The 20,141-nt window shown below is 33.4% G+C and overlaps 1 protein-coding gene across 1 annotated transcript; it reads right to left on the reverse strand.

The window, feature by feature from the left end:
* Positions 1-533: 533 nt before the first annotated feature.
* Positions 534-15,039, reverse strand: LOC306886653 (sorting nexin-9-like). Its single transcript, XM_079443945.1, has 18 exons — positions 14,519-15,039; positions 12,335-12,421; positions 11,712-11,786; positions 11,017-11,103; positions 8,309-8,408; positions 5,262-5,406; positions 5,082-5,169; positions 4,777-4,902; positions 4,553-4,670; positions 4,289-4,419; positions 3,934-4,037; positions 3,280-3,383; positions 3,065-3,142; positions 2,873-2,949; positions 2,565-2,654; positions 2,337-2,451; positions 2,114-2,205; positions 534-2,014 (listed from the first exon to the last, which is right to left on the reverse strand). Exons 1-18 carry the CDS (start codon positions 14,528-14,530, stop codon positions 1,967-1,969), a joined length of 1,677 nt encoding a protein of 558 aa, XP_079300071.1. The 5' UTR covers positions 14,531-15,039; the 3' UTR covers positions 534-1,966.
* Positions 15,040-20,141: the final 5,102 nt, after the last annotated feature.

The raw sequence follows: 20,141 nt of genomic DNA on the forward strand, positions 1-20,141 counted from the left end.
TTGGACGGTAGCCATCGACTTCCCTAGTTTTTAATACTAGGGAAGAAAATGGCTATTGTCAACTATTTGGTTGCCAACATACTGAACTATCCCCTTATGAAAAACCTTTTCATCCATTTTTTTTTCTTGAAATAAAATCAATTCTTAATAATTGAAAAATTCTAAATAATGTTTAAAACTTGATCATTAATCTTGATTATTAAAAAAATAATTTATATATATATATATATATATATATATATATATATATATAAAAAGTTTAATAGTTGTAAGGTTATTGTTAATAAGAATTGTATTATGTTAAGAGGTTTATTGCAGCCATCCTCTGTATTTCTTGAGAGCATTGAGAAAGCTCTATTAATAGATATCCTACCACATGTGGCACATGCAAATATGTTTGCTGTTTAAGCCTCAGTAATTCAGTGGTAACAGGGCCTCAAATAATCTCAAATTGTACAGCCTTGTAACGCCTAAATGTATGTTTCACAACATTGTTTACATTTTGTAAATAAAAATACATCAAATGTCTTTTTCAGTTTTTATAGTTTTCAGTTTGTACTTTATAATGAGATAAACATATCTGCACCATCCATAAAGACTGTTTCTGCCTATCACACACTAACAGGAAGGGTGGGACAGACAGCAAATGAATGTGGCACTGAAATAAAAGAGGTTTTGAGGGGCATCACATGATTTGATGATTATTTGCACTACAAAGTCCCAGAAGAAAGATCAAATAATGACTCCTTCTAGTCAAAAAATGAAAATGAGCCACCACATGTTTAAGGGAAGGAAACAGAATCTGAGGAGAAAGTGTTTCCTTCCACACTGAGGTCATCATGCTCATTTCCTCATCTTCCCTCAAAAGCCAAAGATTTGTTTCCTCTTTCAAAGTGAACAAACTGACCCTGAGCTAGCATAAATACTGGATATTTCTACCATCTTTTCCAAAAAACATATTTGTGTGCTCTTGCTAGATCTGCAAAATAAATTTTGACACTAGGCCAAAAAATGCAGAGCATTCATGGCCATCACAACTCTCCTCACAGACTTGGAAAGGTATAAAGACAGATTTATTACACACTGGAGGGCTAGTTAAAAACATTTTATACACAGAGTGTGACGAAGAGACATTTTTAGTTTTGCTTTGCATAGAACATTTTACCACAGGTAAAAGACAATGTCAAAGACAAATTTATTTTATTCAATAGATACCACTTCTAAATATCTGACATATTTAATTTCACATACTGTACTACAAGAAAATAAAATCATGTCAGACAATTTAAGATGTTAATAAACTCATTTGGTTTAGAAGGCCCAGTCTAAGTGAACGCGTCCCTGAGAGACTTCAATTTACACAGAGAAAATTTAAATGTTCACAGTTCACTCATAAATGAAAATTTGCTGAAAATTTAATAACTCTCAGATTTGAAGAAATTTAGCCGTATATCACTTGTCCACCAATGGATCTTCTGTAGTGAATGGGTGCCATCAGAATAAGAGTCCAAACAGCTGATAAAACCAACACAATAATCCACAAATGGACTCCAGTCCATCAATTAATGACTTGTGAAGTAAAAGCAAGTGATATACTGTAATGCTGAATTTCTCCAAATCAATTCTGATGATGAAACAAACTCATCTACACCTTGAAAGCAATTTGTTTTAGAAAATTTTCATTTTTGCATGAACTATTCTTTTAACATCGGGGAGTGTTACATTAGCTCAAGTAACAGTTAAAGTTTGTATTTCACTTGTTTCTGTGAACAAAATATTTGGTGAATGATGATTTGCACATCTAACATTGTTCCCTTATAACCTATATTTTATATATGATACAATGCAACAATACAGAATTTTGTGGAAACAAGATGGTTAATTGTGAATTAGCATTAAAAAAAGCAAAAGCAGCATCCTTTTTTGATGTTCCACAGTTAAATGAGTATTGCTGTTTAGAGAGTCCTCATATGGTGGAATACTGACCAAGCGCTTTCTTCAGCTTTTCAGCGATCTATCCAATCAGAACACACAAGAACATTGCATACATAGTATGTTGCATTACATATGTCATGTTTATGGTGCCCATGCAAACTAGAATCCCACCACTCACCGTTTCATAGAATTTCACCTGTTCCTCCAGGTAGAATTGCATGAGTCTGTTGTAGTCATAGATACGGTTGCTATGGAAGTGATTCATCTCCGCTAGAGAAACAGATGGCAAGTCTAAGATTACATGTGTGTGACAAACACTACAATTAAGCACACAGTTGCACTTATAAAAGACCACCGTGACAAAGGGTCTTTCACTGATAGACAACACTTTATTAATGTACCTTGCAATGCATAAGACATGGTGCTGAGGTTTTTTTCCATAATGTGTTTATCTTGTTGGCAAATCTTATTCAACGTCACCAAATGATCAGCCTCTTTTACTTTATCAATGGCAGCCTGATGGGAAAAATTGTTTAAATATATATATATATATATATATATATAAAAAAGTTAAAGACAAAAAACCTAAAACACTAAATGTTGAAAGGCAAAGGGGGAATGGTTTATACCTTGTGAACTGCTATTGTGTCAGGGAAGCAGCCCAGTAATCCCTTGTATTCGTTGTTTGTCTCCATCAGGAAGTGTAGATCTTTTTTTGGCTGAAAAACAAATGTTATCTTATTGAAACAAATGTTTAAACTCATGGATAATGCGATCATGGATGTTACTATCACTGGGTAGCCTTGTGGTTACAATTCTATCAACAGCACAGGATGTGAGGAAACTTGCTAATGATGAGTAAATGACACTGGTAGAGGTTCAAGGACTGAACGGTTTGTTGAAGAATTCATGTGAGGAAATATTGTACTTCTGATACCTGTCCTGCAACGAGTTCTGCTATTTCCTCGTACGTTTTTCCTGTTGCACTCAATGCTTCCGTCAGAGTTGATTCCCCTTAAAATAAGGCACAAATAACACATCAACAAAACATGATTAGATAATCATTAGGTAATCAAAAATATTTTATGTCTATGAGAGCATTTTAATGAACAAAGCTCCAGTTTCCTACTTGGGTATGCACTAGTGTTGAAAACCGATGATAGGTTCTGAAATGCTTTTCCAATCTGCCGATACTCCTTTTGTAATGCTGTCGGTTTAAAAACAGAAGATTTTTACTATGAACAAATCACAATACAGTAACAGTAATGAAATAATCTACATATACTATTTGACTGTACTTGATTACATATAGAGTTACTGTGGAAATATAGTCTGCAAACTCACGGCCTGTACATCTCTTCCAGTGAAGATGCCCAACAGCCAGTAATTCTTTAACACTGTTGTCCATAGATCTAGTAAATTGGCTGTACATTTCATACTTCTGCTCCCTACAATCATATCAGATAAGACCATGTTTTTATTAAAAATATATATTACATCATGAAAAATTATAAAACAATATATAATATAATGCAACATGTAATTTTGGGTTGGTAAGATTTAATGTTTTAGAAAGAAACATGTCTGTTGTGCTCAACCAGGTTGCATATATATACATATATATATATATATATATATATATATATATATATATATACACACACACACACACAGTATGTGTGTATTTTTTCCCCCCTCAGGATTCTTAGATAATTAGAACCCAAAAGAGCAGCATTTTTTTAAAATATAATTTTATATTAATATAACATAATAGTCATTAGTCATTTTTAAAAAGAAAAATCTTACTGACCCCAAACGTTTGAATGGCAGTATATACTGTATTTATATATAACTGACCAAATTAATTGACCGTAATTACAACAATTTTTAATTATTATTCATATTAAAATAATTTTTATATAATTAAAAACAATGAATTAAAAATTAACTGAATTAATTTTAGAAAAATGTAATTAAGGGAGTTATTTATTATCTCACACTTGACCAGGATCTAACTCTGGGAGCTCTGGATCTATGGTGGAAAAGATTTTCACTCCAACTATTTCATCTTTCTCTGCTTTCCGCTTCCCTAGTTTCCACTCCTAAAAGAAACAAATAAAACATGACTTACAACACTCCCACACACACACACACACACACACACAACTGCCATGCTGAACTTAACTATTCTCTAGTCAAAGTTAATATATAACACACTTCTAAAGGATGTGATCTCAAAATCAGCAAACAGAACAGCTCTTCAAGCTGTAATATCTATTGTCTGACTATGTATTTAACTCAGTATATAAAACTACATGTCCATTACTATTTTACATATTTAAACAAAACGCACCTTCTCATCTTTGTAGTTAAGGAAGAGCTGGAAAACTTCACTGTTTGAGATCACCGGATGCCGGCACATGCGGGACATCCAGCCCTGCAGGCGTTCCATGCGTATTTTGATAAATTCCTCTTCAAATCGGCCTAAAGAAATAACAGAAGACAGATGATAGGAAGTCTACCAGGCAAAAAAACTTTTTATTGGTGACTATTAAAAAAAACAAGAAGCTTTTCTAAAGTGACCAGAGATATCGCTAAACGTTTTTGCTTTGCTCACCTGTAACTTGTTTGTCAGGTAGACATGGGATTGGCAGACCACAGGCAAACTTCTCTACGAGCCTCTCATATAACCAGTCAAAGTGTTTGTATCTGTGATTGACCGGTCTGTTTGTAGTCTGCAAAAATAGTTAAACATAAAAATAAACCAAGACCCGTTAGTAAAACAATTGCAGTAAGCCAATATTTTTAAGCAGTCCTGAGAGGTGCTTCAAAGGAACTTACATTAGGTGTGATCTGGTATTCGATGTAGCTCTTCAGGCCGTACATTTTTGACCCCTTTTTGGGATCAGCCACTACACAATCTAACTGAATTTGTGGATACAACCATACTGGACCCACCTCACCCGTCTGCAAAATAAACATTCAGCTTTTTTCTCAAAGAATCAGAAACATGTTAATGTATCCATTCATCATACCACTTAAAACGAACCCAAGGTTGTTTCATTGTTCTGTTACCAAGAATAACTACCTATCTATTCAATCTTCAGACATGGGATCAAATCACATAACAAAGACAAATAACTTACATAAATTGGAAGTTTGTCATTTCCTTTAGCTATGTTCTTGGTAAGCAAATACACCTCTGGATTTGGGGTCTTGGAGAACCCTGGAAACCTATGGGAAAAGATGGGAAAATTGTTTAAAAGTTAAAGTTTATTTTATTAATGAAATATTAATATTGGCAGTTATCAAAACTAAAACATTACTTATTGAGGGATATTTTCATAGTAGAGGGACCCCCGCCCCTCTGCATGGTTCCACCCTCTTCCATCTGTGAACCTCCATAACCGACTGTCGACTTTCCATCATCGGAATCATCGTCCCATTCCTCATCAAAGGAATAGACAGAACCTACAGTCACATGACACAACAATCACCATCACGTACAGTAAATAGCAGACTGAAAAACTAAATTTTGGTGTATATCATAATACCAACACAATTTTTACACAAAATACATTTACATTTTTCAAAAGTATTAACATAACTAACATCCTTTTTCCTGCTTACAGTAATATATCCTACTTATACAAGGAGGCCATACAAGAGAACCTTTGTGTTCCAAGATGATGATTCAGAAGATCCAGCAATGCATTTTAACCATATTCCAAAAAGACAGTTGAAGCAATTATGAATTATGTCCATAATGCACAATTTGTTATGAGTATGCTAAGGTGTACTTCTTTTTCACAAGGGTATTCATACTGGAATGCATATGGAGGGGCCAGAAAAGGTTCTGCTTCCTTGTGCAAATGTGAATATACCGCTCTCGCTTTGGGAAGCATGTTTCAGAACAACTCAGCTGTAAAGACAACTGTAGTGATCACTATACCATACTAATGAAAAGATCCACTTACTTCCACATACAGTACTTGGCTACCTAAAGTACATAAAGGGCTTATTTATGACTTTATCTATGGTATGCTGTAAGAGAAATTTCAAAGTTCTTATAACAAAGCAGATAACAGAGACAACATATCCCACATGCTGTAGACAGTGCCTCAGCAACATTGCTGATGAGATGCTTCTGTTATAACATGTGCCCTAATAACAAATACGTCACCAGAGGTGTAAAAAGTACTCAAATTTTACTCAAGTGAAAGTAAAGTTACTCAGTGAAACTTTTACTCAATTAAAAGTACAAGTATCTGGCCAAAAACATACTTGAGTAAAAGTAAAAAAGTACTAATTTAAATTGTACGAAAGTATTAAAAAATTAGAAGTACTTTTTTTTTTCTGACAGATATACAGAAGTTTGGTTAAAGGGAGAAAACGGAACAAAATGAGAGGGCACAGGTCAAACACATATCTAGTGCAGCGATAATTAAAATTCAGCACAGCGGAACACACACACACACACACACACACACAAAATTGCAGGGAAAGGGATTAAAATGAAACTTCAGCCTTTCCACCCTCATGCCATCCCGAATGAATGAATGATGCATTTATATAGCGCTTTATTGTGTATTGCTGTACACCCAAAGTGCTTTACAATCATGTGGGGGCTCTCCTCAACCACCACTTGGATGATGCGACGGCAACCACAGTACAACGGTGCCAGTGCGCTCGCCACACACACACACATATATATATACTTTTATTTATCAGATGAACACAAACTAAGATCTAAATCATCTAAACTAAATAATCTCTCTTCTTATAAGACAAGTATGGGACGTCCAAAAATTACACTTCAAAAACTACACAAAGTGAATATGACAGTAACTCATACAACCTTTTAATAAAAATGTGATGAAGAGGTTAGAAACATATTCCAGACAGAATGCAAGAACGGGCTGAATTAATGAGGAGAGTCATAGAATTAAAACATACAACATTAACGTTATGAAAGGCACTTTTTTGTGTTGTCTACGTCACTGTCTAAAAGGATAATTAATCTTTTAATTGTTTATTTGGGGCATTTTTATTTGGGCTTTTTCTCAGAAAATATCGCTACATAATTATTAGTGAATAATATAGAATATGAATTAATGAGCAAATCATGTAATAATTAAGATTAAAACAATATTCATTGAGAGTCCAAATTCCTACTTAATGCGTTACATAATGGCATTATTAAAACAACTTATCCACTACCTGGTAAGAACATCACAACATGAATTACAATTAAGTAAACATTTATGTTCATTTAAACACTTTTTTTGGATATTTGTAATTTAATAAAAACATAATAATAATTCCCACAAAAATATTAATTAGTGTGAAGTGACATACTGCCAAGTATGGTGACCCATACTTGGAATTCGTGCTCTGCATTTAACCCATCCAACGTGCACACACACAGCAGTGAACATACACACACCCGGAGCAGTGGGTAGCCATTTATGCTGCGGCGCCCGGGGAGCAGTTGGGGGTTCGGTGCCTTGCTCAAGGGCTACTCAGTCGTGGTATTGAAGGTGGAGAGAGCGCTGGACATTCACTGCCCCACCTACAATCCCTGCCGGACCTGAGACTCGAACCCGCAACCTTTGGATTACGAGTCCGACTCTCTAACCATTAGGCCACGACTTCCCCATTTATATTTAAATTTTCATCACAATATATTACACAGCTAATGGCTCTATCAAAACAGAAAGAATAATGAATAAACTGTTTTGGGGGAAAACAACTTTGCTACCTCAACATGCTTCCTCAGATTTGATGGTGAACTTCTGAACAGAGACATTTACATGATGCAAGTCATAACTGAAGTAGAACTGTGTGCTTGATGCGTGAAAACAATGTTCATTGATTCTCAAGTGAAGCATGCACTTTTGAGCTTCCGTTTACCATATTTAATGTGCATAAGATAAAATAAAAATGTAATGTACTTTTTAAGTTGAAATAAAATTGTAAGGAATAAAAAGTACTGATTTTTCTTCAGAAATGTAATCAAGTAAAAGTACAAGTAGTTTAAACTGTACTTGAATAAAGTAAAAATCCCCCAAAATAATACTTAAGTAAAGTAATTAAGTAAAATGACTTAAGTATTTTACACCTTGTTTTTAAACAGCAATGATTAAAATCACATGCAAACAATAGACAACATAGCACAGTAATGTCGCGTGAGCCTGTAACTGCGTTAGAGACGATCTACCGGTTGACAAATTTCTACTGGTTAGTCATGTATTCATTATTCAAGTATTAATTTCTTTGGATAAATATCTTACTTTGGAACAGAAGTGTAGATATATAGACAGATAATCATAAATGTTTAATGGAGGTTGTACTGTAAATATTTTACACTTACCATTATTGCCTGCTGGTTCCTGTTCAGCATAGTTCCAGTTGTCCGCAGGGTTATTGTTGGACCATGTCGTGACAGTACAAGCCTCATTCCCGTTAACCCCCTACAGGCACATAAAATACAACATTAAATCATTCTTTTGAACAAATCTACATCCATGCTGACCCCTCAAGACATTTGCTTTGCCATTTTATAGGTATTGAGGTTGCCTAAATTATACACGTTGTTATTTTAAGTTTAAAGTGGATTCTATCAGCTTTTTCCGACAATCCCCTACCGATCCCTGTTCTGGAACTATTCCTTGATTGACCCATTTTAATATCAAGTGTCTGCTCAAATGATGAATAACCAAATTCACTACAGTTTAAGGAACATCAGGTTCTTCCTTCCACCCACTTCCTTTTATAAGTTCCATAAATATCAATCATACGTTGCAACTAGATTACAGCGATTCACTCTTGCTGGGTTGGCCATATAAACAAAATGCTGCTGCCTTGTTCATATTCAAATTCTCACATAATATTTGCTTGTGTGTCTCCATTCGCCCCATGACACCATGTCTGACCCATAACATACAAAACAGACAGGCCAATGTCCCCTAAAACCAATGCAGTGTTGATATTTCAGTGCTAAAGATATTCCTGTAAAGATATTTTTCAAGATTACTAATAACACATACTCCACTTTAACATTTGCCTTAAAGCATGAAACGATTAGTTCTTGCTGGTATTTTAGTTGTTTTACTACTGTACATGATCTTAATATGTACTCACTCAGTATAAGCACATGTTATGGAACGAATTAGAAACATTATTTGAATTAACAGTGTAAAAGCAGCAATAATGAGAATTGCCCTGCTATTTTAAAGGTTACTTTCATGAATCACACTAAAAACAGCACAAAATATCCTCTCTTTATTAAGATTCATAAAACGTATAAAATGTTTGCAGAAACCATTATTATGTTCACTCATAATGAAAAAGTCAATGACAACAATATATGAGTTTCTCTTCTTGTATAAATGGCCAATGGTCACAAATTAATTGAATATATGGTATAAAAATATAGTTCTCTCAAATCTGCCACAAAAGGCCTAGATGTGCTTTAAGAACTAAAAGGCCAAAGGCTCTTGAGTCCAACTCTGTCCATTAGTCTAAGACTTAATGGCCAATTCCATCAATAGACCTGACCTTGACGCTGCTAAAAACTAACTTCCAGTCACGCAAAACCATTTGTCTCGCTTCCTGGCCTCACCAATTTAGACCGTCTATACCAATTTTCCCTGAGCACAACATTACTCATGTGTTTATTGTTATTAGAACTTTTGGTGTTGTGGATCACTCTAAATGTCACCGAGTCATTGAAGGCTGATGGAAACATTAAGTCGTTAGATGCATCATTTCACCACTTGTACCATTTGCTCAATTTCTTGCAAGGGCTTCATCTCATAGAGGTAAACTCAGTATATGGCCATCCAATGTGTACAGTTAAATCTACTGCCGAATGGAATTGAATTTACTCATAAAACCAAATAATTTAATAACCCTTACTAGTTATTTAATAATAATTGTTATTATTGATATATAATTAATTCTATAATTTAAGCATCTTTTTTTTTTAAATGATCACACAAAAACACAGTACCAGTCCATTCTGGACACACTTAATTACTCTTTAATATTATTAGTTGTAAACTTTTTATAATTATACAAAACAATGAAATAACACAAATGGAAGAATGGCAATATCGTGACAACTATTATATCTACTATTTTACCTACGTTTCCTTTACACTAACTAATTCCCGAGTAAAAAGAAATAAGTAACAAAGCTAAAAATAATAAAGTAACAAATAAATATCTAAAATATTTAAAAAATTTAAATTTTGATTTCGTAAAGAAATTTCATGTGTTTATATTTGTCTACATGAGTAATACCAAGTATTTAAGCACAAACTTTTTTAAAACAAAAGGCTATTAAGATCATGAGGAATTTACAATTGTGTCCAAATTTGTACTGGTAGTGACTATTTCATTGGTTAAAAAAAATAAATAAAAAATTAGGTATTGTCCTGAATTTAGTTTTTCTAAAATTCTGCCAAAAATGTCTACAGATGGTGAGCTTGTTTAATGGTTTAGTTTAATGTTTAATGGAGAGATGGATCTCACTTCTTATCTATATGCAAACTGCTAAACATGGCTAAGCATTTAAACACTATTGCATGCACAATGTCGATGTGCACAACACAAAGTGTGAACATCTGAAAGCCTACTAGAGAAACAGCCTCAGAGAGAACAAGAGAGAGAAAGAGAGACAGTTCCTCATGCCTAATGTCCTGAGCTATAATGAGGCCCATTTACTCTCATTCTCCTGCTTTCACAGGAAATGGATTTCAACTGCAGATGACACATAGGGCCTTTGTGCATATTATGCTCACCAGAACTCTCCTTAAATGAGTGTGGATTTCTAGTAAACGTTGGCTGTGAAAACGAGGAAGCAAAACTGCTATTTGAATAGTGGATTTTTTGCTGGTTGTGGCTATTTATTTTTACTGAGGCCTGTTTTACATTTCTTTTGAGGAACTGAGGAGCATGCAGATACTCATATTTTAAGATTTCAGACATTTGAGCTACTTCATACAGGACATGCTCACCACAACTTCTCCAAATGTGAGATTATGAACAAAGATTCTGTGGTAGTTGATGTGGTACCTGAGTGTTTGCTGAACTGCTGTTGTAACCTTGATTCTGAGCATCAATGTACTGCGTGACTGATGCTTGTGTGGAACCAGGGTTGATCTGCAAAACATAATAATAGGCACATAAATATATCCATGAAAAAACAGCCTGTTAGGAAAAAATTCATAAAATATGAAACAATGTATATTTTTTCATATCCAGTCCATGGCTTTTGCAGTCCATGCTTACATAACTCAAACTTTCCCTCCATATGAATCAATGACTAAAAAAATCATTCAAATGTCAGGAAGCCCACAGTGTGAATATGTTAAACATCTTGGTAATTATGGTATAAAGATAGACCTACTGCACAGAATCTGGAGTAAAAGTATGCCAAACACCTAATTAAACCTTTAATCAATTACATTTTTCATCTTCTAATTAGGATGCAACTCAGGAAACACACACACATTCAATGATGTGAAACTACTGGAAAAACAAGAAAAAAAAAAAAAAATCATTGGACAAGTTTTAGTATATCAGCTCAGCAAACAGAATAACACTATGTTCACTTATGTGGTCTAGATAATCAGAAGTTTGCTTTCATTTTGTCCTTCCCCTCTCTAGCGTTCGAAAATAATCACACACAATTTCATCTAATGCTCTGTATAAAGAAGTGAAATTGAAAACAAAGCTGATGATTAGGGTATTTTTATTTATTTTTTAACCTGAATATAGTCCTCGGGCACCAGGCCTACATTTCCTCTGGAATTCCGAGCCTCTATCCAGCCACCACCTACATTCTACATAAAACACAGCAAAACAGAGGGGGAAAATTATATATATATATAATTTAAAAGTTTGGGATCTGTAAGATTGTAAGATTTTTGAATTACATTACAAATACCAACAGTAACAGTAATATTGTGAAATACTTTTACCTTTTAAAATAATTATTTTCTTTTTAAATATATTTTACAATTGAATTTGTTTCTGTGATGGCAAAGCTGAATTTTCAGCATCATTACTGCAGTCTTCAGTGTCACATGATCCTTCAGAAATCATTCTAATATGCTGATTTGCTGCTCAAGAAACATTTATTATTATTAATGTTGAAAATAGTCATGCTGCTTCCACAATGTTTTTTGGAAACCGTGATGCAGCAGTCTTTACTGTCACTTTTGATCAATTTAATACATTGTAGCTTAATGTATTAATTTCTTTCACAAATCAAAAATGAAAAAATCTTACTTATCCCATTTTTTTATGGTACTTCATATATAACATTTTCTTTATATTGTCTATAGCCAAGTGCCTGTCTTGAGACATTAGTTCTGATGCTGAAGCTCACCTGGTTAGTGACCGTGAGTATTTCTCCTTCTTGAACAGACAGCTCAGTGTTGCCAGGCTCAGCGGTGAAGTCATATAATACCTGAGCCTGAACACAGAAAACTTATGGGTAACATAGAACAGTAACTGCATGAATATTTCAGTGTGGCATGGCTAAAACTTTCACCTCTGTGTTTTGAAACTGAAAAGGACTAACACATCTCTATGTAGATGTTACACGTGTAACTTTATACTGTATGAGATTATACAAATAAAGATAAGCTTCCTCATCTGCTCCAAGAATAATATAAACACGTCCATTTTTGCTACTGCATGCACACAGATCCCAAATTAAAATATTCTAATGAAATACATTAGAATATTTGTCACCTTTAAATATTTGTCACCAATTTGTATACATTAGAAAATGTGTCACCATTAGAATAAATGTTACCTTTTCATCGTACTAAATGCTGGAAGATTTTATAAACTCATTTCCACATTTGAGGGCTCATCCGCATGACCAGCCATCACACAACACAGCCAACATGTAAACCAAAACATTAAAACTGGTTTCCTGTGTCAAACAACCTCTAACCAAGCTCAGCTTCCAGTGTTTATCCATATCAAAAGGACGTGCTTGAATGATAATGCTGACCAACCCACTGTACACTGAATGACATGTTCCCTTTGGTTCTGTTCCTGACAGGATGCACCATGTTCCTGTTCACAGACGACACAAAATGCCTGTCTCATTGTCAGCTAGTGAGGTGCCTACCTAGACAGTATTTTGAGGTGGGTTTTGAGTCTGCTGACTGTTTGTGTATATATGTACCCAGATGATTCAGAACCTGTATATAATGTCCATGAATGCTACAAATGCAGCTCACTAGGTTTTGAGATACAGCAAGTTTTAAGTGATGATTTTTCAAAACTCTTCTCAGTTATACTACATTTTTAGTACTAATACCTAAAAGATAATACATAAGACACATGCACAAACTTTAAGTACAGCCTTTCATAATACAATTAGCCAATCTGCTCACTCTTTCTCTCTCTTTTAAATAAATGTAACCAATTTAACTATTTTAATCATTTAATCTAACTGATCTTTATGGTTATTGTCAAATCACCCCCCCCCCCCCCCCCCCCTCCCAAGTATGATTATTTTGTGGTTTTGTAAAATTTCAAAATTATGAATGAATATTACAATAATGCTAATTTATCTCATACTCTAAAATCTGAGTATCTACAATATACTTTCAAAATGTGTGTGTTTCGATTTGCAAAGTCAACACAGCAGGAAAGACTGCAAGTGAGAAGTACCAATCAATGATTTTGTGCACAAGAGCCCATCAGAAATGTCAAGGAATGTGGGCAAGGGCCCCATTAAAAATGTGGACATCATTAGAGGGAGGAAAATTGATGCATCAGATAAAGTCTTATACAAATAAATGTCAAATAAAATCTTTTTACATTATACTCTATGATAAACAGAGATTAAATTACTCTGAAAAGGTCAACTACAATATCAATTCAGATCATGAAGAAAAGCAGCTATGCTGCACAGTACAGTAGTAAACAATAGAACTGCTCAATGAACTAGTGCAAGTACTCTTTTCAAAATGTTTACAGTATCAACTCTGATTGGACATTATAAAGTCACAATATTGTTTTTTTTTATAGTGTGGAAACATACACCACATAAAGCAGAATAGCAGGTTTGGAAAGAACGACTAGCTGTGTTCAGTTTAGAATGTTGAAAATGCTCTATACTTCATTTGAATAAAAACGCTATTTTGTGTTTATGAACTTGCCACACACTTATGTTGTACTTTACATATTTACCAGTATTTAAATTAACAAGGCCTGACTCAATAGAATTAATTTAGGAATAGGGCATAGGTACTGGTTTTGCAAACAGTGTACGATACAGTTCAAATCAGTGAAATTACCTGTAACCTCTTGCTAAACTAATGAACGTTAGAATTCGTTTAATAGAAATACAACTCTTGTTGTAATACAACCTATTTTAACCGGGTGGTAATTTTACTTAAATATACAGTCCATTAATAAAGTACACTAAAGTAGTCTCCAAAGTGCAACGATGCAACATGAATTATCGTTTGTCTGTAGTTTGTATGAGACAGATGCGCCACAGTCATTTGATTAGCAGTGTTTATCCCAGTGTTGTGCCAAAACTTACCTTCACTGCCATCGTGGTTTCAATAATTTAATCACCACTAGCATGCGACATGAGCTCTTAAAATAAACAAAACGTAGTAAAAACAAACCTTTCTGTCCCTAAATGAAGCGAAAATTACGCGTTTGTTTTTGTGTTATGCAGCAGTTAGCTCTCTCGATTAGCAAAACATAGCTCGATAAAATCCAGTTATCTGACCCATATAACGAGATATGGGCGTTGAAAATGTAATGTTTCGTCCTCTTTCCCTAACTCAGACCCGGAAAACTTCAGCACATTGGCCTCAAAATGACTTATTGAGCTGTCAGAGCAGCTCTTCCTCCAACTCACACACCGCCCAGCAAAGCTCAAGTAAACAACAGAGACATTATGCAATGAAACATTGGATTTCAGGATTTATATAAATGTTGTAAAACCTATTAGATATTGAAATTATCATTGTTTTTTTATTTGCTATTAAACTATTTTAATTTAACACAAGCATTTTATTTGAAACGCTTATATTTTTATAGCAATGAAAGATTGTTTGTGACTGAGCTAAGGCGTGTCAGAGCAGGTTTACCTTCAGGGAAGGACTTCACTGCCACTCTTTACAGGTAACAGTTAGAGCAAGAATGGTGGTGAGAAAAAAATAGAAAATATAAGCAATGCACCAAAACATATGTACACCCATAATGAGGTAAGATTGCCATCTACTGGTCTTTAAAGGTAAAGTCACATCTAAGCTTGTGTTTTCATCCAGTATCCATGCCATTGAATTCCTTTTCGATTTTAATTGTATTTATTTTTTTACTGATATTTTATTTATGTTGTGTGTATAGAGTAAACACAATATATACTTATATATATATATACATTTATTTGAGTACAATATTTAAAGTCATTGACATTTGTTTGTTTAAAAATGTTGCTCTTGTAACTCCTATAAAGAAATATATAAAGTAAGAAATTTTGAGTCAAAATAGATATTATTGTAGATGATACTGTGTTTGGTATATTCTTTTCGAGGAAGCTGTCACCTGACTTCTGCTTGACTCTCTGTGACAGGTCAAGCAGAAGTTACTTTTGAAACATGAATTGCACCCAAATTTTGTCCATCTAAATATAATAAATGTAAATAATAAAATATGAATATATAAAACAATCATGCACACACACACACACCCATAGCACACATCTCAGAAACGTATATTTGATGTATGTGTTCACATCTGGAAGACATATTCTTAGAGTGTTTGCTTGTCTGCAATACGTCTCTAGGACATTTCCTATCAGATGTTAAATAAACATGTAGAAAATCTCTTTAAGATGTTTATTATTTAATTAAAACGTATGTAAAACCTACATCTTATGGATATTATCTATCTATCTATCTATCTATCTATCTATCTATCTATCTATCTATCTATCTATCTATCTATCTATCTATCTATCTATCTATCTATCTATCTATCTATCTATCTATCTATCTATCTATCTATCTATCCGTGTAAAGTTGAGCGCAGAGACAGCGAGCACATTTGAAAGACTTGAAGTAGGTGAATGTGTGTGCATGTAAGCTCATGACACCGATGATTTACTGGAATACAGTCCCACTGGAGCAGAACTCCCTCAGTTGCCTAGGGAGATTCCCAGTTTGGTGAAGGTTATGTGGTCATTTCCAAGGCTTTGTGTGTGTGTCTGAGCGAGGGAGTGGGAGACAGAGGGGTTGGGTGGGTTGGGGGTCAGGATGCCAGCAGCTGCTCAGTACTGATTGTGTTCCACTTTTGTTCACTGTCCTCCACATCAGCCTGAGGAGAGACAGAAGGGAGAACACCCAAACAGAGATGCTCTCTTGTGTGGGAATACTGATGAGTGAGGGGAGATGAGAGTCAATGAGAGATAGATGCAGGTGCTGGAAGATCTTCCAGGACGTCTGGGCTGCTGCTAATTTAATATACCCTTTGCATTCTGTGATCTTTGTTTGTTGCTCTCAGGGTTAATGTGTGTTCTCAGTCTGTAACTTTGCCCAACAGAAAAGATGATGAAATATCACTCACATCGGCAACTATATTTAACTGAATCACTTGACAATATTCGACTTATACACAAAGAATGTACTTGTTTCTGACAAATTTAAGGCTTAAATCAAGTTAAACAGCATGTTTTTTTGTCCTTTCTATCAGTTATAGCTTCACCATTGCATTTTAATGATAATATGAAGTTTATCCATTTTCATAGTTCAAATTTAAGAGATAACTGACCAATGATGGCGATTATAGAATAAAAATAGACTTCTTCAATACTTTGCAAAAAAGTGTTGCAAAAAAAAAAAAAAAAAAAAAAATATATATATATATATATATACTAATTTTATATATATTTTTTAACTGTTTTATATTTTTTATTTTTTTATATTTAAAAATCTATTAAAAAGATAAAGAATAAATGTCTAAATGATAATAAAGCATACAATACATATAAAGCATTTGAATATTTATTATGTGACAATGATTTACAGTATATATATATATATATATATATATATATACACACAGTAGTGTCATTTTCAGCACACCAGACAAAGCTGATTCTTTTTTTTTTTTATAGCATTTTTAAAAACAAAATTGAACTTTAGAGAAATGGTATTCCACCTTTTGCAATTTGCACATATTTTTTCCTGCTGTGTCATAAAATCCATCTTTAAGGAAATATAGAATAGTATTGTAAATGATAATGACAACAAAGCATTATAAAAAATAATAATAATAAAATATGACAATCTCACCGTTGTAAAATATAAGTTAAACAAATGTGTGTATTTGTAAATAAAGGAGACAATAATGTCAGGAAGAACTGGAGATGAAAAAATAGCATGCAAATGCAATTATGAATGTGATATGTGGTGAAAATAAAGGAAAATCAAGGTAATTAAGTAGCAAATTTGCTAAATTATACAAAAGTGTGAAAATATATTTCAGTTGAGTCTATTAGGATACATAAAATGGTAACGTTTGAAAACTGACTTAGTAAGACAAAAGAGTTTTATTCCAAAATAATTAAAATAGTCATTTTAGATTAAAATAGTTTTATTAAAATAGTCATCAGAATTTTTATGACATAAAAAAAAAAAAGCAAATAAATAAATATATAGAGAGAGGGAGAAAGATAGAGAGAAATCATAAATTCTCCTGGGATGCATATAAATAAACAGTGAAAAGTGTGTTAGAAGATACCAAACATTTTCTGAAAAATCCATTAATTTCTACAAGAATCATTGCTGATTGTAGTTTTTAATTTATTTTTTATTTCTATAATATTTGTAATATTTCCCTCTACAAGTGAAAACGAACCTCATGAACCTGAAGTGAAATTAAATTGCTTTTCCATGCATAGAACAGTAGAGGTCTCTCTAACACAGTCTTTCTCAGTCTCTGGTTTCTGTGGTTGTGAGCATGAGTTGCATGTACTATGTATTATTTATGAGGTGTTAATAGCTTACAAAAACAGATGAAGTATGCACTTTAATTTGATTTAATGAACTGCTTCTAGTTTTTAATGTGTCGGTAACTATCTGCATATTGTTGATTAATAAAACATTGAGTGTGTCGCTTAACCTCTGTTATCACAATAAATTATCCCAAATAAAGGGTGGACAGTCAGTTTATTAAAGTGTTCTTCAGCTAAAATGGCTTTATATATATTTATATATAACCTGAATTCGTTGACTCAGAAATGTTGCTCTTTGATTATTTGCCCCTGCTCTTTCAGAGGTATTGTATCCTGAAAGGGCTAAGAATAAATCAAGATCTGCACCTGCAAATTACCCCAGGCGTATTAATTATCAATGCTCTCGTGTTACCAAGGAAAATTCGGCGTTCAGAGGTCATGAAATACTTGAGTGTGCCAGAAAGTTCATTGTGTTCAGTTTCAGAGCACTTGTGTCAATGGGATATCTTTGAGAGCATCGCAGGTGTATTCTCTTCCTTTAGCGTTAAAAAGGCTAATGCACATCAAATAAATCAACACTCATTTAGAGTAGAAAAGATTTTCATTAAATGGTTAATGGATGGAGTTTGCTGGTGCAACATCAGTAATTAGTAACAAGGCCATGATTTTGCTCGTTATTGACGCATGTCCAGATAAACCCTATTTTATAATATTTATTCTATCTTGAATATGTTGTTTACAAACCAAACTCTAATTTTCTAAATTACAACTGACCAGATTTTACACAATATACGCTATAGAGTTGCAATTTGTTTTTGATTTTTTAGCTTGTTCGCAAGGTGAACCAGACAGAAGAAAAAAACCTATGCAATATTGTGTCCCATTAGCTATTACCCGTACAGGTACATTCAGAATTTCAGTAAATACATCAAACTTCATCCAGCTGTATGTTTAAGTGGTTCCCATAATGTGGAAATGTCATTAAAGTCCCACAATTAAAAAAAAAAAAAATACTCTTGCAGACAAAAAAAACAAAAAACTTTTCAACCCACGTCATGTTTAAAAGCAAAGTTTTCATATTGATCATAAATCTCAATAAACAAACCCCTCCCTTCTTCCATTGGATTTCCTCACCGCTTTTGAATACTGCAGTAATGATGTAGACTAATTATGGTTTCATTTACTTTAGTTTTTGTTTAGTGAGAGATGTTTATTGTGCAGGAACCTACAGTAGTTCAGAACATTGATCAGCAATCCTGGTGACCGATCAATACATTCAGAATAATGCTGGCATAAATGTAAACTTATACGCAGTAATATATTCACAGCCAGTCATGCCATGCAGAAACCCTTGCAAATGATAATTAAGACAATAAAGCAAAAACTTTGTATAATTTTTTATCCATTTAGAACGTTTTGTTTTGAGGACACATACATTTCTTAGACAATTAGGAGGCAGTGAATTTATCTGCAGTTGTGTGTGCTTTTGTGCATCTGTGAATGTATATGTGATTTTTGCTTGTTTTCTGTGGCAGCAGTGAGCTTGAAAAGGTTCTTGTATTGCAAATCTCCCTTTGCATTGAACTGATGATATGAATAATGATCCAGTGGCACTGCCCTTATGAAAAAAAAAAAGGAAATATACTTGAAAATATAATGCAATATTTAATACATTTCCATATATGGGGAACAGGTGCTTATATTTTTCAATATACTACAAAATATGCATGGACAATGTATGGCTATAGAGACATATGAAAATATAATATAGTGGGCATTACTAAAATATAACCACATTATTATGTGTAGCAGCTTTATTGAAACACTCATGACACATGGGTTTACATAAAGCTGAACATATTCATAAATTTGACTTAATTGTTTGCATAATTGTTCGCAATTAATATATAAACATATATTAAAACTTTCACTACATGCATGTTCCCAAATGAATGTGAACATACAATATGTATTATTTATATGTTCAAATATATTTATACAGACACAGAGTACCACATTATATCTGCATCTATATTTTATGAAGGGTATTATTGAATATAAAATTAATTACGTATTATTAAATTTATTGTAAAATATTGACACAATATATTATTCAGTATATTTCCATATGCATCAAATAATTAAATATATTTATCATTAGTATATAAGGAAATTATAGTTTGAGTAAGATTGTTAC

Source organism: Barbus barbus (genome assembly GCF_936440315.1).
Source record: "Barbus barbus genome assembly, chromosome: 20".
Lineage (NCBI taxonomy): Eukaryota > Metazoa > Chordata > Actinopteri > Cypriniformes > Cyprinidae > Barbus > Barbus barbus.